Source organism: Ilyonectria robusta, assembly GCF_021365365.1.
Source record: "Ilyonectria robusta strain PMI_751 chromosome Unknown BGZ61scaffold_32, whole genome shotgun sequence".
NCBI lineage: Eukaryota > Fungi > Ascomycota > Sordariomycetes > Hypocreales > Nectriaceae > Ilyonectria > Ilyonectria robusta.
In genome coordinates, this window is record NW_025764466.1 from 358,480 (window position 1) to 378,293 (window position 19,814).

The 19,814-nt window shown below is 49.4% G+C and overlaps 9 protein-coding genes across 9 annotated transcripts; 5 read left to right on the forward strand and 4 right to left on the reverse strand.

Annotated features, from left to right (window-relative positions):
* Nucleotides 1-483: 483 nt before the first annotated feature.
* On the reverse strand, nucleotides 484-1,906 carry BGZ61DRAFT_367608 (Alpha/Beta hydrolase protein; the record flags this gene model as incomplete). The annotated part of the gene is made up of 3 exons (XM_046241805.1): nucleotides 484-651; nucleotides 715-798; nucleotides 857-1,906. 3 exons carry the CDS (start codon nucleotides 1,904-1,906, stop codon nucleotides 484-486), a joined length of 1,302 nt encoding a protein of 433 aa, XP_046096954.1.
* A 341-nt stretch (nucleotides 1,907-2,247) lies between these two features.
* BGZ61DRAFT_510119 (uncharacterized protein) lies at nucleotides 2,248-4,306 on the forward strand. Its single transcript, XM_046252046.1, has 4 exons — nucleotides 2,248-2,362; nucleotides 2,424-2,575; nucleotides 2,629-3,915; nucleotides 3,966-4,306. Exons 1-4 carry the CDS (start codon nucleotides 2,321-2,323, stop codon nucleotides 4,246-4,248), a joined length of 1,764 nt encoding a protein of 587 aa, XP_046096955.1. The 5' UTR covers nucleotides 2,248-2,320; the 3' UTR covers nucleotides 4,249-4,306.
* Nucleotides 4,307-4,464: 158 nt separating this feature from the next.
* On the reverse strand, nucleotides 4,465-6,124 carry BGZ61DRAFT_367588 (FAD binding domain-containing protein; the record flags this gene model as incomplete). The annotated part of the gene is made up of 4 exons (XM_046241802.1): nucleotides 4,465-4,736; nucleotides 4,790-5,001; nucleotides 5,059-5,759; nucleotides 5,813-6,124. The coding sequence occupies 4 exons, from the start codon at nucleotides 6,122-6,124 to the stop codon at nucleotides 4,465-4,467; spliced, it is 1,497 nt and encodes a 498-aa protein (XP_046096956.1).
* A 2,141-nt stretch (nucleotides 6,125-8,265) lies between these two features.
* BGZ61DRAFT_462660 (ribonuclease H-like domain-containing protein) lies at nucleotides 8,266-9,774 on the forward strand. The gene is made up of 2 exons (XM_046247331.1): nucleotides 8,266-8,668; nucleotides 8,723-9,774. Exon 2 carries the CDS (start codon nucleotides 8,739-8,741, stop codon nucleotides 9,567-9,569), a length of 831 nt encoding a protein of 276 aa, XP_046096957.1. The 5' UTR covers nucleotides 8,266-8,668; nucleotides 8,723-8,738; the 3' UTR covers nucleotides 9,570-9,774.
* A 454-nt stretch (nucleotides 9,775-10,228) lies between these two features.
* Nucleotides 10,229-11,338, forward strand: BGZ61DRAFT_367373 (chaperonin 10-like protein; the record flags this gene model as incomplete). Its single annotated transcript, XM_046241780.1, has 2 exons — nucleotides 10,229-10,565; nucleotides 10,623-11,338. 2 exons carry the CDS (start codon nucleotides 10,229-10,231, stop codon nucleotides 11,336-11,338), a joined length of 1,053 nt encoding a protein of 350 aa, XP_046096958.1.
* A 596-nt stretch (nucleotides 11,339-11,934) lies between these two features.
* BGZ61DRAFT_539154 (uncharacterized protein) lies at nucleotides 11,935-12,150 on the reverse strand (the record flags this gene model as incomplete). Its single annotated transcript, XM_046254752.1, has 2 exons — nucleotides 11,935-12,063; nucleotides 12,118-12,150. The coding sequence occupies 2 exons, from the start codon at nucleotides 12,148-12,150 to the stop codon at nucleotides 11,935-11,937; spliced, it is 162 nt and encodes a 53-aa protein (XP_046096959.1).
* Nucleotides 12,151-13,281: 1,131 nt separating this feature from the next.
* On the forward strand, nucleotides 13,282-13,920 carry BGZ61DRAFT_484908 (uncharacterized protein; the record flags this gene model as incomplete). Its single annotated transcript, XM_046249656.1, has 1 exon — nucleotides 13,282-13,920. The coding sequence occupies one exon, from the start codon at nucleotides 13,282-13,284 to the stop codon at nucleotides 13,918-13,920; it is 639 nt and encodes a 212-aa protein (XP_046096960.1).
* A 1,369-nt stretch (nucleotides 13,921-15,289) lies between these two features.
* BGZ61DRAFT_367377 (uncharacterized protein) lies at nucleotides 15,290-16,528 on the reverse strand (the record flags this gene model as incomplete). Its single annotated transcript, XM_046241781.1, has 1 exon — nucleotides 15,290-16,528. A coding segment is annotated over one exon (1,239 nt), but the record flags the coding sequence as incomplete, so codon positions are not given.
* Nucleotides 16,529-17,030: 502 nt separating this feature from the next.
* On the forward strand, nucleotides 17,031-19,020 carry BGZ61DRAFT_539157 (putative MFS nicotinic acid transporter Tna1; the record flags this gene model as incomplete). Its single annotated transcript, XM_046254753.1, has 10 exons — nucleotides 17,031-17,132; nucleotides 17,181-17,313; nucleotides 17,365-17,417; nucleotides 17,470-17,574; nucleotides 17,628-17,764; nucleotides 17,818-17,948; nucleotides 18,004-18,239; nucleotides 18,290-18,341; nucleotides 18,397-18,738; nucleotides 18,791-19,020. The coding sequence occupies 10 exons, from the start codon at nucleotides 17,031-17,033 to the stop codon at nucleotides 19,018-19,020; spliced, it is 1,521 nt and encodes a 506-aa protein (XP_046096962.1).
* Nucleotides 19,021-19,814: the final 794 nt, after the last annotated feature.

Here is a 19,814-nt window from a genome sequence, read left to right on the forward strand (position 1 = left end):
CTCATGTTTCTACGCCTACATGTGGATCGTAACCTTGACAGATGCAACACCCACCCCAGCAATCCTGATTCAATTACTTTTGCGATGGCTCTTGAATGTAGTCAAGGATCTCGTGTGACCGAATGACGACTGTGACGACATAATCTCAATTTGTCTGCCGATCTAGTTGTCAAAATCGCTTGTACAATCAAATTGCAGCTGTTTGTCGCATCTGTGGGAATCAGTCATGTAACCTGCATCGACCCGCATCGTCGATTCTTTGAGAGGACCTATGAATCAAGATGGAGTTTTTCGGGGTAAAGACATCCATACATTGAGCAATGTCCCACAGGATACAGAAGGTCTCCTGTGTAAATAGGATCCCGCATCCTATCATCCGGATCAGTTCCAAAAGCTAGTAATTATTATGCACGCCGGAAGTATCTCTCAGGTCTAAGGTCTAAGGTCTAAGATCTAAGGTCTACGGTCTCTGCGGATCAGGGCCTAATAAAAGACGTCGACTCCAGAAATGCTCTTGTCACCCCAAAACGTCCAGCAGTCTTCCACAAGGTTTTGAGGATTTATGAAGGCGGGAAAATGCCCACCGAGAACATCAGGAGCCTTCTTGCTGAAGAAGGTGATGTTCCCCTGGCGCTGAGCCCATTTAATCGGCTGCGTATTGGCAACAAGTTAGCTAATTGGACCTAGTATTTGGTGAAGGCTAGATGAACGTACCACGTCGTAGCCTGCGTCGCCAAAGTATTTGACCACACCGACTGGCTGTTTGACAAAGGGGAAGACGCCATCTAAAACACCCTCCTGTGAAAGAATATAGTTAGCTACCAGCGCGCAGATAGGATACAGGGTGGGAACCTACTCGATTTGCCTCTTTATAAATCCTAAGCCCACCATATGGGCCTTGAATGTAGTTCAACATAGCCCACGTAATGAGTTGCTCCGTGTCCCATTCATAACCCGGCGTCATCATGCGCATGCCCATGTACTGCCACGCCGTCCAAGCGATGGGGCTGTCTGCAAGACCAATGGCCACCTGCAGCGGCACAGACTTCTCAATATCCCAGTATGCCTTGGTCCAGGTGAAGGCTGGATTGGTCAGTAGATTAAGAAGAGCCGTCTCTTCTGGGTCGGTCTGATTGTTGGCGAAACGTTGCAGATCTGTAGAATTTGGCGTGACGTTGAAGAGGTTGGAAAGGATAGAGACCAGTGCGTCTGGGAAGTCGGGTGACATGACGCGGAGGATATGGCTGCCGAAGTCACCTCCTTGGCCGACGTATTTTGTGTAGCCGAGCTGCTTCATCAAGTTGTTGAATGCTTGGCCCATCTCGCGCAAGCCCAGACCTGGATGCATTGGAGCAGGGGAGAAGCCAAAGCCTGGCAAGTCCGGGGCCACTACATGGAAAGCGGGAAGAGTATTGTTTGGCGGACTGGTAAGTAGATCAACGATGCCGGCAACTTCGTGAAAGGTCCCGGGCCAGCCATGCAAGAACAAAAGGGGAATTGCATCTGGCCGATTGGACCTATGATGGACGAAATGAAGAGGGATGGGATATGTGTAGTTTTCTCCTGCGTGAACCGTCGTGGTGAAATGCTGAAAGTCGTCATTGAGAGACTTTTCTACTTTTCTCCAGTCGTATTCTTCTGCCCAGTACTCGGACCAGGCGCCCACAACATGTGAAGGAACTCCATCCTCAAAGTCGGGTTGATCGAGGTCGACTGATAAGCGTGCTTTACCAGCTTTTACCTTGGTGTCATCGAGAAAGTCTTGGTGGACGTGAATGGTGAATGGATGAGGCTCGTTGCTGAAATGAGCGTCAAAGTTCAAATTCTGCGCTGAGTTGACACCGTCTGCGACGAGGGCAGCGACAAGTCGGCCCCCTAAAAGGATTAAAAATGCTTGAGCAATCATTTTTCAAATACTGTCGGTAAAACAAAGTGAGCAGTGTCTGGACTACTAGCTGAGACGAGACGTCTCAACTTCAACAATATATGTCAATCCTGAGTGACTACACACGTTCGTAAGATGACGTTTGCCAATGCTTGGTGATCCATTTATCACGGTCGTGTCCGTCGGACTCCGTAGCTGACTGACTTGGACGAAACTTGGAGGTTCCGGGTAAGCAGTTTGTGCGGTGATAAGTCCTCGGAGTTCCGAACTCCGCGGACTCCGAGAACTTACGTGAGCGTAAGCAGAGGAAAAGTCACATTTTGTCCGAGGCGTGAACTCCGACGGAGTTTCAACCACTCTCACAGCGACTTCATTTGCTAAGCAGCCTCCAAGTCGAACATAACGATTGTCCTTTCACCAAGAGACTACTATTCTATGGATGGGTCAAGAAGAGAGAGGGGCCTTGGTCGTCGAAAGGTGAGTCAGCCTCAAGCACGGCAATGGAAAGCTCCTCTTTTGCTCACAACATCAACACCAGGCCTGCGATAGTTGCTGCCAGAGAAAGGTCAGGTGCGATGCAAAGAAGCCGCAATGCTCTGCGTGTTCTTTGCACAACGTCGCCTGTGTGTGGACTCCCGGGCCATCCTCGAAACCTCCAAAGAGGACCCTGAATAGTACGAGAAAAGATAGGTCAGGACTACACACCCCACACTGTAGTTGTTCCGGCCCGCTCACATTTGCAGTGGCTCGAATGAAGGTCGTTTTGAGGGTATTGAAGGCAGACTCAGAGCTATCGAGGCTCAGCTTTGGCGAAATGCTTCCACGAATCAAGCAGCGATTGAGATGGAGGATGACGATCAATACGCTGCAGCGTCCTTCGAGGCACATTCACCAACGCCGTCCTCAATAGACACTCCTGCAAGCCTCCAGTCAGGCATGACTCTACAGGCTATTAATTCAAGCAAGGAAGACGAATTGTCTTTGCCCCCTCGAAACCAAATGGAGCCGCTGATTGCCAACTACTTCGAAGGCTTCAATCAAGCCATGCCGTTATTCGATCCAGACAGCTTCATCAAGATGTTCAAAGACTGGTATGAGTTCCCGTCTGGGCGTGACCAAGCAACCTGGTCGGCAATCAACGTCGTCATCGCACTGTCCCTGCGGCATGATCCTTCCAAGAACTCCACCGCCAGAGATAAAATGGCCTCAATGTGCATCCGCAATGCGCGGTCCACTATGGATAGCCTCGTCTATCGAGACCAAGACTTGAAGGGAATACAAGTCCTCTTAGGCCTAGCCTTGATTTTCCTCGGTACTTCTCATCCACATCCGGCGTGTGTCTTGGTTGCGACAGCGGTGAAACTGGCCCATCGGCTTAAACTTCACAGAAGGAGGGAACCAGATGCTGAAGAAAATACACTAGAGCGGGATCGACTTTTCTGGATAACCTTTATCATTGACCGGGCCGTATCAATGCATACACTAGAGCCATATCTGCTGCAAGAGAATGACATGGATATTGATGCCGAGGGACTCTCTAGGCTTGACGGCATCGGGTTAAGTGAACCAGTCCTCTTACTCCAGCTCCGCTTCAACTTGGCTCTCGTTCAAGGTAAAGTTTACGACCTCGTTTACTCCGTCAGAGCCTCGAGGCTCTCTTCGAACCAAAAAAAGGCTGCCACTGAGCGTCTTGACCGAATGCTCAATCAATGGTACAGCTCAGTTCCCGGATGCTTCACCTTTGATAAAGCTGCAGGATTGGACCCGATGCAGCGAAGGCACTGCATTTCGCTACACATGGCTTACTACCAGTGCCTGTTCTCAAGCCACCGAGTTAACGCTCATGACAACTCTTGGGTGAAGCGTTTGACTGATTTTGGCGATGCACTTGGTCGGGAAGGCGAAATTGCAAAGACTTCACCACCTGAACCCGCGTTGTTGCCCTCTAACTGGTCCAACTTGGTGGCAGCCGCAAGGTCATGTTTGGCATTATCGGATCTCATAGATGAAAGAGACTCCGCGCTACGATGGTAAGTCCATTCTATCTGGACTCTGATACTCAAGAACTGACTGTGCAAAGGGGCGCAACCTGCGCTTGCCAAGCTGCAATTACTGTCCTCGCTGCGAAAAACCTGACCCTCTCTGAGCATGATCTCCATGAACAGATCGAAGCGGACGAAGAGCGAGTAGAGAAGGCTACCAAACAGCTTGAACAGCGAGTTTGTAACTCCGATGACACCTATTTACGAACTATACACTCTGTATGCTCCGATCTTGGCTCAAGAGCTGCATTGGCAGTCCTGAAGTTTCACGAGAGTTCGGCTGCTGGGCTCCTCTGGGACGATGAGTCCATTGTATCTTGAATTAAGAAGAAGATTGTATAATATACATAAATTGATCCCTAGTAAATGACAAGAAGCCTGCCATGTTAGAAGGCATGCAAATAAGAGGAAATTGTCGTTCAAGGGAACCAGGCTGTAGGAAGCGTAGAATCCGATTGAGGGAGGTCAAAGAGATATTCGAGAACGGACCAAGTGGCAGATAAACCTTGATAGCCTCTGCACATTCAGGTCTTCCCCTTAGTATCCCAGCTTGAACCCACCCCAGTTGAGACGCGTGAACACGAAGTCTGGGTCGTACACATCTCTGATACGTCTCAACTTCTCCTGGTTCTCCTTCGGGTACGTGAGCAGCGGGTTTTGGTAGTCAGCCGCATCGCCGCCGTAGAGAAGCTCAGTAGAGAGTCCCAGAGCTTTATTCTGGGCATGGAAATGCTCGAGGAACGACCTGGCCCAGGTTGTCACTCTGAGGTCGTCTTCGGGACGGGCCCAAGCAGTCGAAAGTTGCCACCCTAAAGACACACGTTAGGATCCAGGAAGTTGTGCATACTTGAGGAATACCAACAGATATATGGTTGCTTATTGTCTAGGCCAAAGGCGTTTCCAATGCCGTTATTCTTACCCACAGTTGCTGCAGATCGTGGAACAAGGTTAAGAATGAGCGTAGGACGGATCCCGGGAACGTCGGCTACATCTTGGATTGCATCAATCCACGCGTTGTAAATCTCGATGAGTCTCTTGGCGTCTGGCTTGATAGTATGATGGCCGAAGGAAATGCTGAATGGAGAATGTTTAGCACCATTCTTCAGAGTACAATACGTGCCGTAAACCTACCGGAACAACTGGTTCGGAGACGCCTGCGCTGACTGCCAAGCTATCGGAGTGGTGACATTATGAACTCGAGTCACCACCTCAGGAATGACGGTAAAGTTGGCGAAACGAGAAGGCGGGGACTTGGTAGTTTCCTGGAGACCGAAGACCTGCGGCGTGGCGGTTTTGGTCGTCGCGTTATAGTTGATATTGATGACAGCGCCGGCGCCAACGGCGCCATTCTCTGAGAGAGCTAGGTCGCAAGCGGCCTTGATGAAGGCAGGTGCTGCGGCCGGCTGGAAGATCTGAAGGGTGCTGGTAACCCGAGGGATCTTGTATGTTTTGATGACGAACTTGGTGACGACGCCGTAGTTCAGGGCACTTCCTTTCAAGGCCCAGAAGAGGTCGCGGTTTGTGCGCTTATCTGCTACGACTAGGGTGCCGTTGCCCAGCACCACGTCGTAGCTGACAATGTTATCCATGGTGAAGCCATACTTGTTGAGAAACCAGTTGACTCCACCCAGGAGGCTGGAGCCTGCTACGCCAATTGTCGAGAGCCGGCCACCAATGGCATATAAACCGTGAGGTGCCAGAGCTGAGTAAACGCTTATCCACTTGTTGCCAGGCCCAACTTCAACGAGGTTCTTTTTAGTATCCACTATGACCTTGTTCAGACCGCTCAAGACTACCAGAATGCCATCACTGATGCTGTTCGCTCCCGGGTACTATAACTGAGTTAGCCATTATCCCACGTAGTGGCGTTTCTGGGAGAGCTTACGGGCAGGTGGCCACCCCCACGGACAGCGAACTGGGCGTTGTTTGCGTGGAAAATCCGGAGCGCCGAGGCTACTTGAGAATCGGTCTCAGGTCTGAAGATACAGCCAGGGAGGAGGTTGGACCTCTTATCCCATACGTTGATAACTTCTTTGTCGTACTCTGCCGTGTTGGGGAGAAGGGTCAAGGTGGCATGGCTCTCTCCAAGTTCAGAGCAGGCTGCTGCGACCCCGTTTGAGACATGTAGCTCTCGGGGCAAGATGTCCTCAGCTTTGGCTAGACTGACAGCAAGCCAGATAATCGAGGTGACTCGCATGTTGCAGATCGAGTTCCAGTTTACAAAGAGGTAGAGAGTTGAGCAACGATCGTGTGGAAAGATAAGGGCTGAGATCTTCCCCTTTGGCAATCGGAATCTCGCCTTTAATACATTATTACTCACCGAACGGGAGAATAATTCAATCGTGTATCCCACAGTTCACTTACAAATCAACACCACGCAATGAATCACAGGACAATAACCGTACAACCGTGATTCCAGCCTTAACGGAGAGTCGGTAAAATACAGCTCCACGAAAGCGAAAGCGAGACCGAGGCCGAAGTAGTATAAACGATCGCATTGCCAAGTATTCCGTAATTTCGTTGCACCCTTTACAGCTCCGTCTTCGGAGTTGGTCCCGTATTAGTCCCGTATACCTCAGCCACACCAGGGGCAATGTTTCACTGCCCCAAAGTGTTGGGAGCCAAGATCGGCCATGTGGTCTCATAGAGGAAGGTTGCCCGGTAGTTTGTTTCACTAGATCTGGGCATTCACTAGTGACAATTCATTTCCCCCACCTGACCCTTGCCACCATATATCTCAAATAAATTTAATCGTCATTTGACTACTCCGTATTTTCGGAATCAGATTAGTACCGGCGACTACTGCAAACCTTATTTTTAAACTTATTTTCCCCGGGGGCTGAGCCGAGAGCTGATCAGTCGTTGAGCTGCTCCGAGCTGGGGCTCAGACTTGACACCTGTGCCTCTTGCTTTCTAGACACTAGTCAAGCGCATTTCTTTGAGTTCAGTGTGGCCAACAGTATCTTGCACTTTACGTAATACCTGTTGGGAAATCAAGCCCTTTCCTTCCTCGAATGATATCCCAGAGACGGCGACAGGTGTCCGTAATTAGCGGAGACTCACATGTGTGCCAGCTCTTTAGGCTGATTCGTGGTGTGTTATTGTTTGTATAGTGTTGATTGTACAATAGTATGCAACTATATTGATGCATGGATGAATGGGTGCCTTCTATCTTGGGAAATTCGGTAAACAAATCTCGATTCCTTGGCATTTGTTCAGCCACCATCGAGCCATCTCGCAGCCAGCATTAACTAGGTTCACCCCTGTAGTTTAGTCGCTAACAGGTGACCCTTGGCGGTTAGCTGAGCGGAGGGGTACGGATGATTTCCGCGGGTGGTTCGCTGGACCGCTCCCGCCTATATCTGTTCTATAGCCAAGTCGCACATTCTGGTTAGTACTGGCGCATGTCTCGAGGCCACCGTAGGCCCAGACTTTTGTTCAATGCTCAATAAGCGTTTGAGACTGGCTGCAGTGAGCTCCTGCCCAGCCACGTGCTCCTTTTGTGTTGTCACCCACTATTAGGAGCTGTACATGACAGCCCGATGTGCCTTGGCAAAACCTGCCACATCCTGGGCATTTTTTGGTAGCACAGACCCATTCTTGATGCTAACAGCGCGGCTTTCGAAGGAGCTATATTCGATGCCGTGGTCATCCCTATGTGCTCGGTAGTCAAGCCGGATACTACGATCCGGTAAACAATCCATGCCATGGTCATGATTCAAGGTTAGAAGAGCTCCATAAGTATGATTATCTCCCAAAAAAATTAAATCAGCTTTTCGACTGTAGTCTTGGTGCTGGGATAAACTCGAAGTAGTTTTTTATCGGAAAAATTATATTTTCTATTTTATCACCTGAATGCGACCTTGTCGTTGAACTACTGTTTCTTCTGGTGCTAGATGTAGCACTCATTGTTTATCTCTACTGTTTGGGAATACTGTTTGGCTTTGGTCTATCTAATGATATTGAGTAGAGCTAAAAAAAAAAAAAAACCAAGAAAGCTATTTACGAAGCCATCGTTGAGTTCTAGGGTAGCGCTTCAATGTAAAACAGGGGTTGGATCGTCACTTTTGCTGATCCACGGTAAGAAGAACACCTTACAGTGGGGCTATGTACAAGGCTCCGACAAGCCCACACGATGTTTAATTCGAAACCTTCGTAATTTGAATTTTGTGAACCGATAGTTTATGATACACTGTGAGACGGAGGAATCAAGCCTGTTCCCATACCAAAGCAAATGTCAGAGGAATATAGTAAATCCGGCCCGGTCTCGTGAATGAGGAGAAACCACATATCCAAGCTAGCCGCGCTGCAGGGCTATCGGCAGATCTCGATTTCACCCATTAATCTGGCACTGTCAGAGCACGTCATTCTTGCGTAGTAGCCCTCGCGACCCCTCCTCAAGGCCATATCACCCTTCAAATACACCTGGCTAGATACCCACCTCCAAACTAACTATCGTCAAAGTTCACTATCTTTGCCTCTATCTCTCTTTTTGCTGCTCCCGCGGTGATCAAGCCGCTGTGGAGTCTCCCTCTCCCGTAAGCGGCGTCACCAACACAGCCAATCAATCAGTCACAGCGACATCACTTGAAGTCGCAATTCCCATTAATTTAAGCCGCTTATTTTAGCATCATTTGATCGCAAATCTTGCTGTGCGAAAGTCACCCAGCCCAGACCGAAAGAGTCTACTTACCGGGACACGAGATCTGACACAACCCCATAGCCCTTCTCTCTGCACAAGGTGAAGCTCTCAGACATATGTTCCAGTACTAGAACTAACAATGCGTACATTTAGACCGCCATTCTACACCATGTCCCATACCTCTAGGCGCCGCAAGAATGTTTCAGGCCATTCCCGCCAGAAGGAAATTGTTCATGACAAGCATGGGCCGCACAATGGTGGCCAGCCTCCTCATACACGACCAGGTGAACATTTTCCAGGAGAGTGCTATACTTCTCATGGCATCAACAGCGAAAATCTCGAAGTTAAGGGCCATGATTTCGACTTTATTCACCTCCGATGCCCCTTCTCGTCGCCAGAACCATGCAGTTGCGGCCGTCATTCATACCATATGGACTCAATGATCGTCGCTGTCGACGGAGCTTGCCCTGGGAACGGCTCGCATAAAGCAGTCGCCTCCGGATGCGGCGTCTGGTTTGGTCCCAGATCTGCCGATAGTGACAATAACACTATACAACCAAATCTGTCGTTTCGAGTTCCCGACGACCCGATCCATCCACATACAAGTCAGCGCGCCGAACTGCACGCCGCTATTGCAGGACTGGAAAGTTCTATGAAGTTCGCAACGCATGGAGGACATATCAAGTGCGAGGTTCCAGACAGTTGCCCGGAGCCGTGTCGAATCACCCATCTGATCATCAAATCAGACTCGGCATACATTGTTAACGCCATGACAGGAAGCCTTTGGAAGTGGCTAAATAATGGTTGGCTTACAACTAAAAAAACCCCTGTCAAGAATAAGGACCTTTGGGAACTTTTGTTCGCTGGATATTCTCTACTTGTACTAATGGGTGTTACAGTGGACTTTTGGCATGTTCCGCGCGAGAAAAATGCAGAAGCCGACTCTCTTGCTCGCCAGGGAGTGCACTCTCAGTGCACATATGGTGGGGAAAAACTCTGATACAATTTTGATTGTCTTTGAGGGCTTGGAAAGATCGCTGCACTCTCAGAAGCAGACCTATCTAGCATTACAAGTCTATTCTTGTAATACCGGTAACTACCTGTTAGCTTCATTCATCGGGCTTTATTTGATCGTGTGCTCCCGTGTTGCATTTTATTCTATAACTTCATTTCCTACCAACGATTACTTGTCAATAGATCCAAATATATAATACCTTCGATTAAATTGTAACTTTATTATGAAGCCTCACATCAGAAGCACCGCCGGGAAGAGCCCGAGACGAAATTGAACCTCGCTTACTCCCCCCTTGTCGCTTGCTGTGGCTAGCGCTTGGACATGACCTTTAAAGAGGCTAGGGAGCCGGAACGGACTCTTCTCCGTCAGTCCGAGGAGCCGGGGTAGCCACTCAGCTTCAAAGTGGAGGTGACGGGTTATGGGATTTAGGAACCCCGTCCGCCGATGCGGACATTGCGCGGACATGGTCCGAAGCCAAATCATGTCGAAATAGTTAATCCAAAATTCACATCATTTAAGTCCTTTTTTTTTCTTCAAGCAATAACAACCGTGTCTATTTACTAATCGTGTCCGTCACTCCATTCACTCTCAATAGGCCCTGCAAAGTTCCAGCCCCTCTAGACTCTATACTTTCATTCGGAACAATGAAGGAAGCCGTGGTTGCTGAAGGGCCCATCGTCACTATTCAGGATCTGCCCATCCCGAGTATCCAAGACCCTCGACAGCTGATAATCAAGGTTATTTTCAGTGGGAGCAACCCCAAGGACTGGAAAGGACCTACGTGGTATGGGAGAGTGTTCAATCTGGGAGACGACATTGCCGGCATTGTCCATGAGGTCGGCGATGATGTCACCGAGTTCAAAGTCGGAGACCGAGTCGCTGCTTTCCATCAAATGAGAACCCCCGGAGGGAGCTACGCCGAATACGCTTTGGCGTGGGACTGGACGACATTCCATATTGGTAAAAACACCAGCTTTGAAGGTGTGTTGAATCATATTTGCCAAGATTCGAGTCGCATACTTACGTCCCCCTCTTTAGAAGCGGCCACTGTCCCCCTATCAGCTATGACCGCCACATTCAGTCTTTATCACTGCTTGGCTATTCCCCACCCATGGACAAAAGCGCAGAAGCCGACGCCCCTCGTCATTTATGGTGCCTCCGGCGCAGTTGGCGCATATGCAATCAAGCTTGCAAGCCTTTCAAACATCCACCCCATCATTTGTGTTGCAGGAAGAGGAGCACAATTTGTCGATACATTGATCGATCGAACCAAGGGGGACACAATCGTCGACTACAGACAAGGTGATGACGCAACTGTCGAAGGACTGAAGCAAGCATTGAATGGTCAACCTCTTCGTTATGCTTTCGATGCAATCAGCGAAAACAACACCTGGATGAATATTGTCAAAGTTCTCGAACCTGAAAATGGTCACCTGTGCCTGGTGCTACCGGACTTTTCAGGTACGACATATGACGACATCCCAACGACGATTAAGTGGTCGGTTGCGAGAGTCGGGCACGCTCATGAAGATATCGGAGCAGAAAGCGGTGCTCGACTCCTGGCACGTTCCTTTTTCAGATTGTTTGGCAATGGCTTGAGCGAAGGGTGGTTTAAAGGACACCCTCATGAAGTTGTTCCCGGTGGATTGGCTGGTATCCAGACAGGTCTTACAAATCTCAAGGAGGGGAGAGCAAGCGCTGTAAAGTATGTCTTTAGGATTTCAGAGACCCCGGGGTTGGAAGGTACCTCATGAATTTGAATATGATTGGGCAGAATTGTCATCACATTAAAAGATTTTGTGACATATTGTTGGTGATCTTACTCTTTGGCGCGTGCCTTGTGGTGGTGATAATTGGCAACGCTGTGTTGTAGTTGGATATCAGCCGCTGACCAATCGAGCGAGCACCTGAAGTTGAAGTCTGCCCAGTTTCCATAAGACAGGCTTATTTGACTTTCTTGTTATTCAATGACCAACAACACACCTTCTGTTTGATTGATCCATCGTGCCTTAGCTGTCGCTGCATCTCCGAGTCCTTGGATACCCTACAGGCATGTTTGATCAGTACTGTCCACGCAAGCAAAACATCCTCGTAGACTTCAAGGAGCGATGGAAATATACCCTCTTGTATTTGTAAATAAACAAAGGATCTTCTAACAAAATGTAACCCGTTGGAAAAAAAGAGCAAGGCTAGATCAGCGCAACGGACCAGATGTTAATTGGGGGTTCGACGTCTAATTATAGATAGAGTAATAGCATTATTAGCCCCAAGGATGTTGCGATGTAGCCTATATTTATCAATAGTCAACTATTTAGGAGCCACCGTGTTCACTCTGTCCAGCGCTTGCAAATTATGCAGAGACATCCTCGACGTGTTGTTTCTCTTTGAACTGCTTATGAATGGATGCCGATGCCGAATCATTCAAGGTTACATTGTCCCCAAACACTTCGGCAATATCTTCCAATGACTTCCCCTTCGTCTGTAAGGATGTTAGTTTGAATCACCAATTAAATACCTGATTTGCAACACATACCTCGGGGAAATAGAGCCACACAACAAAAAACATGACTGTGCTCATCGCAATAAAAGCAAGGTAATACTTCCAGCCCACATTCATAAAAGCCGTTGGAGCACTCTGCAAGAAACACGATGAGATTGCAAGGCATGGATGGGATGAGACCACGCTCGGGGTATCGGGTGTCATCCACCCCGTGACAGATGGTGGAATGGGATCCAAACCTGGAGAAGGATCAGCCACTGGTTTCAAAGACGGCCCAGACTCAGTGGAAGAATCTTGGTGAAGAGGATGAACCCTCCCTGAAGGCGACACCCGCGATGCGACTGGACCCGAAAGATCTCTCTCAAGACCAGCGACGCTCGCTTGGACCACGCAACCCCGGACAGGTAGAGAAACATCAAGACCCTATAGGCATTCTAGGAGATGAAGCCCTCTGAGAATTGGAGCAGCGACAGGCTCGGGGAGAGTACCCATCGAGAACCCCAGAATATCAACCCCCTCGAGTTAAAGAGGTATTTCCAGACGTGCTAGATGACAATAGGATATTCCGGGAAGAAATTATTATCCCCCCTCCATCATATAACCTTCCTATTAATTACCCTGGGACAGATAACTCCGATCAGGTTATAATAAATAATAAGTTTCAGAATCTACTTCTCTAACTCCAACTGTATTTAGAGAGAATATTAAACTGCCCCTCTACTGGACTCAAGCTGGTTATAGCAGCGGAGAAGAAACCTCGATATATTCTGGAGAAAATCAGGGCGACTGAGGAATTTAATGTTCTACAGTTTGAGATTGGGAAACAACTTTATAGGATTAATGTTTTAATAAGTATTTCTCCAGCTCCTTTAGATCTCCCCCTCTATACGACAACACTTGACACGACTGGTCCAGTGTTGCAGGAAATCAAAATCCTCTTAGGTAAAAGACCTGGTAGCGGGCGTGTTACTCCTGTATGAAGGTTTGGATATCGTAGAAGAGGGGCTCAGCGACAATGATCTGGACTCAGCGGAGGGACTCGTCTCGGAGGAACACTCATGCTTGCAGCTGGGATCGACGAACGCAATGAGACAGATTGTGTATCGGGACATCGCATCAAGTGAGGATGAGGTGGTGCTCCCTCATGTTGGATGGAGGATCTGCTGTTTGCCTCGTTAATGAAAGATACGTCGACAAATGCGGGCTGTCGGTTATGTCCATGCCGAAGGCGGGGATGATCCGAATGGCCAACGACGAGATCCAACAAGTCACATGCTGTGTGATGCTGCGAGTTGTGGTTGGCGGGATTCTGGCCACAATCCAGGCATATATGTGATGGGATACCATCGCGATTGGGACGTGCTGTTGGGCCGGCCCTGGATGAGGGGAATGAAGGCCATCGAGAATTACGACAAGGAAACTTTGACCATCACGGGAGTAAAGGGTCACTCCCAAACCATCTGCATTCTCCCACACCCCAATTTGTTTGAGCCCGAGGACGCGGGGCTTGGCTGCTATGGACGCCTACCAAATCACAAGCGCAAGCAGGAGAGACTGCGCCATAAACCCACACGGCCCTTCTACGACACAATGGATGATGCCGATGAGGAGATGATCCGAGTACAGGATGATCAAAAGATTCTGGAAGAGGTCGAAATGATAGTGGATGGGGATGGGCGACTCGATCATCGAGGTCGCAAACGGGATGTCGAAAAACTGATGGCCATAGATGGCACGGCCGGATGCCAGACATGGCGAGCTCAGGACAACCGGCAGGAGGATGTGAAGGACGAACGAGTACAGACTACATTATTCTATCCCCTTTTGGACGATTAAGAGCGAGCGACAAACTTGGTGGTTTCGAAAATCAAAAATACCAATGAGAGCAGTAAGCATATCCTTAACTAGAGCATAATTACTAAGCGATCGGCATCGGAGGGATTAACTCCTGTAGATGCATTTTGAAGATAACAATCTGAGATGGAGTGGGGTCGTAGTGTAGGTGAGCGCCAGAAGGGGGATAGCTTCAGCGATTACCATCAGATACCATCATTTGGGAATCATACTTGATGAGTTTACAGGATGCAATCCCGGAACGTCCTGGAATCATTTGGCTCAATGGGGCGTAGGGAATCAAAACAATGAACCCTCAAGACGTCACTCTTGGGAACACCTACTTTATGCGTCCGAGGGACACAAGGCGGAAACTCTCCCGAAATATTGTGCCCTCGGCGGCAGACTCTCGGGACAGCGATTACTCCATGGAGACAAAACAGCTGGACGACGCTACTGAATTTCCCTTGGCAACTGGGTTCGGTGAACCTGACTTGGACGCTGACCTGGGACACCACGGCTCGGAGAGATTGGGGAACGGGGAGGAGAGGCAAACACCTCGAGCCTTTGGGAATGGACGCCGGGGGACACCGCCGGATAGACTTGAAGACCGTTCAAGGCGGATCGGGGGAACAACCGGGCTAAAGGAGGGAAGCTCTAGGATACCGGTGGGCAGCCAGGAGGATGCAGGGATACGGTCGAGGATAGACTAAAGGGACAACTGGATACGATTGAGGATAGAGGATAGGAATAACTAGATATAGAGGATGGAAATAATTAAGGTTACTAAAGGGGATAATAGGATATGGAAGCTATTAGATAGATGCTGGGAGTTATATACTGGGGATAGCTATATATAACTAGATAGGATATTCTAAATATTTAAGGCTGGTAAAGAGTTAATTAAGATATAAGATATTAAACCTACTATATAGATATAGGAATAATAGAGGTAGAAGAAGAATTAAATAGAATATAAAAAGATAAATTTATTAGGTTACTAAGGGATTATAAGATACTAATATCTATACTTCTATCTAACTTTATAATAGCAAATAAGACAATAGTTAACAAGATAAACCCATTTCCTTACTCTACTAAACTCAATAGCTCTACTGGAGGGAACACCATACTGGTCAAGAGACTTTATTACACCTACTACTAGGTCCAAGCATCCACAGCCCAAGCGGGTAATACCTCCTCGGTACTTACCCTTATAGCACCACTTACTATCTCCTTACTATGCAGCCTTTAGTAGACTACGTAACGGTATTGACTGGTACTACCTTGGGCATCTAGGGCACCCTCTACTAACCTAACCTTCTCACCTCAGTTTTGTGCACTCTCTCTTCACAAGCCTCTTCCGCCCACCCTAGCCGTTAAGGTATTTAAGCTTTCGCAAAGCCTTCAAGTAAGCCTTTTTTGAAAATTTCTCTTCCACACCCTCCCGGCTCATATCCCGCACCTGTATGAGAAACCTTAACGCTGACTCGCGGAAGTCGAGGTTCGTGTGATAGCCCGGGTAGCTCTGCATTCGTAGAGCATAGATGGGAACTTTGAATTTCGGTGCACTAATATCCTCGAAGCGTCGAGCCTGCGCATATATTCGCAGGAAGATAGTGCCTGCTTGCTGGCTAGTGGGATTATCAGGCTTCGTCCCGTACAGCTCAACGCTGAGTTTGCTGAAATTGTGGTCCTTGAAGATGTGATGGAGCTGCTGCCGCATCATCTTCTCTTTGGCCTCGATATCGAGCCCGTTGAGGTAGAAGATGGCCTCGGCTTGATAGCCTCCGGGAGCAGCGAACATGACCTTGGTTGTCGAGGGAGGAGGAAGCCCCGTGATGCCGGAGACGCGAACTCGATTTGGAGCTTCGAGCTCTACCTTGACCTTGGCCAGGTCAGCCGCCACGTCGAGATTCAAGTAAATGTGACCCTGCAGCTCATATAGGATCTGCGCTCGAACTGTATCTTCGGTGACGCGACCGCCGCCGGCATCTGTCGTAGTAACAACGCACTGTCCGTTGCGGTCGATTTCGGCGATGGGAAAGCTGAGGTCTACCAAATCGCCCAGCATGTCTTTGAAGCCAGTAAAGTTGGCTCCGCATACATAGGGTCCGCATCCAATCAGATGGCCGGCAAGCAAGGCTCCCGCCATGGCATCGTACTGGTCCTCTTCCCATTGAAAGTACCATGCGGCAGCACCCATGACGGGTGATGCATCAGTACATCTGCCACAAATGACAATTTGGGCGCCTGAGTTTAGAGCCTCGACGACACCGCGGCATCCAATATAGGCGGCGCCACAGAATGGCTTCAGTTCCCAGTCCTGGAGTCTCTTGTCTTGGTGGTCGAGATGTGTCAAGTCGGGGCCTTGACCCAGCTGGCCGATCAAATCCGAGACGTCGTCGCCCAAAACAGCGGCAACCTGGACGTCCTTGTACCCCCTGGACTGGCATAGTTTGCGGACTTGTCGGGTGAGGGATTGGGTATTGAGAGCACCGGCATTGGTGATGACCTTGATGCCCTTTGTCACAATGTCGTCAAGGGATACCTCCAGCTGGTCAAGGAAGCCTTTTTCGTAGCCGAGGCTGGGCCATGTGGTTCTTTGGGTGGATGAGGCGAAGGAATTCTTGACATCGATAATACGACGAGATTACCGATGGATATTTGCCAGCGCGGGCCATAGTCCGCATGTCTTCGGACGCACATCCTAACTAGCCTCGGATGAGCGGACCACCTCCGATGTCCGTCCACTAGGTCTCTTCTCCGACTTGCTAGTGTAGCTCTCGACGCCGTTTAGTTTCCCCAGAGAGGACTAGGCCTGGTACACACGTCAACGATGATCCATTGGCACTCTCGTGCCCTCCTTATGCTTGCCCCGGAATTCGAGATGAAGGATCCCCGCACCAGGAGTGAAGTTTTCCAGGTGATGCCCACTTCCCCGCTTACCCCGGACTGGTGTCATGGCATTTGAGCTGGCTTGTGGAAGACTTGACTAGGGCTTAGTGTGGAAGTGTGAATGAATTTGGTTGAAAAGGAGCAGCCCCTCTCCAACAAGTTCATCGGTGTGTCTCCTTTCCAAGCTGCAATCAGACCTCAAGCAACACTCCACAATGGCCGGCAATTATCCAAAGGAGAGGAAGGCCTCTGCCGATGGCAGTAATCACCTCGAGTATGCCAAAGAGGAAAGTATTGCCCAGGGAGGCATTGACGACGTGATTACCCCTTCACTCTCAGTCTGATCTCGTTTTGACTGGTATTAGATCCCCCAGTACGATCGCGTTGAAACTCGCCGAGTCTTGCGGAAAATTGATTACCGACTGTTACCTCTCCTTGCGATCCCATACCTGTTGTCATATATGGACAGAGGCAATATTGGCAACGCCAAAGTGGCTGGTACTGATTTTCTCGCTGTACCGTCTTGGACTACAACTGATGTATCTACAGGCTTGAACGTCGATCTCGAACTCACAGACAAACAATACAATATATGCTTGATGGTGGGATTGATGCCCGCCTAGTTACAAAGCTGCGTTTGCTAACAAACCTTAGGTCTTTTTCTTCACCTATGGACTTTTTGAGGTTCCGAGCAACGTTGTGCTCAAGTTGATGCGGCATTCGTGGTGGATCGGAATTATAATGCTTGCATGGGGAACAGTACAGTCATCTCATTTTGCAAGGTCCAGAGCTGGTTCCTAACCTTGATTCAGGTCATGACTCTGCAGGGCATTGTGCAACAATATTCTCACCTCATTGTCACAAGAACCTTGCTCGGCTTAGCAGAGGCAGGATTTTGTCCTGCGTCCACATATCTTTTTACCACTTGGTACTGCAGATTTGAGCTCCAGTACGTGTACCCTCTCAATTCTACTGAAAATTTCCGGCTGATTTGTCTTGAAGAACCTGGATGAGTATCTTCTTTTCTGCAGCATCGATGGCCAGTGCCTTTTCTGGTCTTCTGGCCTTTGCAATCTCCAAAATGGATGGTATCGGAGGGCTTGAGGGATGGCGGTGGATCTTCATATTGGAAGGTACAAATAGCATTTACACTACTCGGTGTGGCATACAAAGCTGAATCGCCGTTAGGAATCTCGACTGTGGTTATAGGAGCTGCCATTCCGTTTCTGCTACCAGACTCGCCCGCATCGGCTTCATTCCTTAGCCAGGATGAAAAGAACTTTATTAGCCATCGACTTGCTCATGATTCCGGAACTGCTTCGGGAGCTATCGGCACTGATGAAACGTTCCAGTGGTCATATATTCGAGCTGCTTTATCAGACTGGAAAACTTACCTCGGAGTCCTCATGTACTGGGGTCACTCGGTAGGTACCTGCTTCGAATACTCGCAAGTTGTGTTTAACAAGTCGAATAGATTTGCATCTACGCGTTCAGCTTCGCAGTACCTACGATTATTAAAGAGCTCGGTAATGTTCGCGGTCCTTAGAAGCAAAAGGCTCTTCTAACACTAGCGCTGCATAGGCTACTCGGCGGCAAATGCTCAGCTTCTCACCGTTCCTGTATATTTCATTGGTGTCATAACCACAGTCACTTTATCCTGGTTTGCCGACAAACATCAGACCCGGTGGCCATTCATCGTTGGGCCATATTTAGTCTCATGTATTGGCTTCATTGGGTTGCTGGCGATTCCCCACCCCGGTTATCCTGGACTTACCTACGCCATGTTGTTTTTCATCACCGCTGGCTTGTACCCAGCTATTATTGGAGTCATTTCTTGGACTGCAAATAACCTTGCGCCCTCGTGGAAACGAGCTGTCGGCATGGCATTCCTCATGACATTTGGCAACCTGGGTGGAGTAGTTGGTAAGGGTCACCTTGCATAGACCGGCGAAAACCAGCTGACAAGCCTCTGCAGGCTCCAACATTTTTCTTGCGCGACAGGCACCGGATTATTGGCTCGGATACGGACTTTCCCTTGCTTTGGTTGTCGTTGCAATTATTGCAACGTTGACAATGCGAGTCTTGCTACTTAGGATCAACGCGAAGCGCGATGCCATGGACGAGTCCCAAGTTTATGCTACATACACTGAGAGCCAGCTTCTTGAAATGGGAGACAAGAGCCCACTGTTTAGATATGTAGTTTGAATGCAGACTCAGAGATGCCAGGCAATGTATTGAAAGCTATAGAATGGAGTCTTGAGCAGGAGGATGTTGTATGCTAAATGCCTAATCTCGCAACAAATCGGCCAAAGTCTCATTCCCATACTCTTCGGCCCATTGCAAGGGAATCTTCCCATTGTCATCTGCAATATCCCTATCCGCACCGGCTGCCAGCAACAACTTGGCCACTTCTACATAGCCATCCTGGGCCGCCCGGGACAGAGGCGTCCGTCCAACTGCATTCCGGGAGTTGCAATCCACCCTCTCCGTGGCCAGCAGAATCTCCACCACCTCTTCCCATCCTCCCTTCACAGCTTTGAACAAGGGCGTCTCTCCCAACGCATCCTGGACATCCGCCCTGGCGCCCACGGCGAGTAGCTGGTGCACCACGGCCACATGACCGGACCACGCAGCCATCATGAGGGCCGTTTGGGCGTCGTGATCGGTTGCTTCTATGTTGACAGCCGCTGAACGCAGCAGTATTTCCACCACCGCGTCGTGCCCGGCTAAAACCGCATGGAACAACGGCGTATTGCCCGATCCGTCCCTCGGCTCCGGATCGACGCCGTACGTCGTCAGCAGCAACTCCGCCAGTGCTGCGTGCCCAAGTATCGCCACCCGAGTCAGAGCCGTCCACCCATACGGGTCGCCGACATTCGGATCGACCCCAGAGGTTGCCAGCAGCTGCCGGACTACGGATTCATGCGGTCCTTCCGCTGCTCGCAACAGGGGTCGGAAGCCCTGTCGATCGCTCGCATTCGGATCCACGCGGTGCGTCG

Excerpts from the sequence above, each read along its gene's own strand:
- BGZ61DRAFT_510119 (XM_046252046.1), top strand. The coding sequence starts at position 2,321 with ATGGATGGGTCAAGAAGAGAGAGGGGCCTTGGTCGTCGAAAG. Across the intron at positions 2,576-2,628 it reads AATAGTACGAGAAAAGATAG|TGGCTCGAATGAAGGTCGTT; the intron begins GTCAGGACTACA and ends TCACATTTGCAG. Across the intron at positions 3,916-3,965 it reads AGAGACTCCGCGCTACGATG|GGGCGCAACCTGCGCTTGCC; the intron begins GTAAGTCCATTC and ends GACTGTGCAAAG.
- BGZ61DRAFT_462660 (XM_046247331.1), top strand. The coding sequence starts at position 8,739 with ATGTCCCATACCTCTAGGCGCCGCAAGAATGTTTCAGGCCATTCCCGC.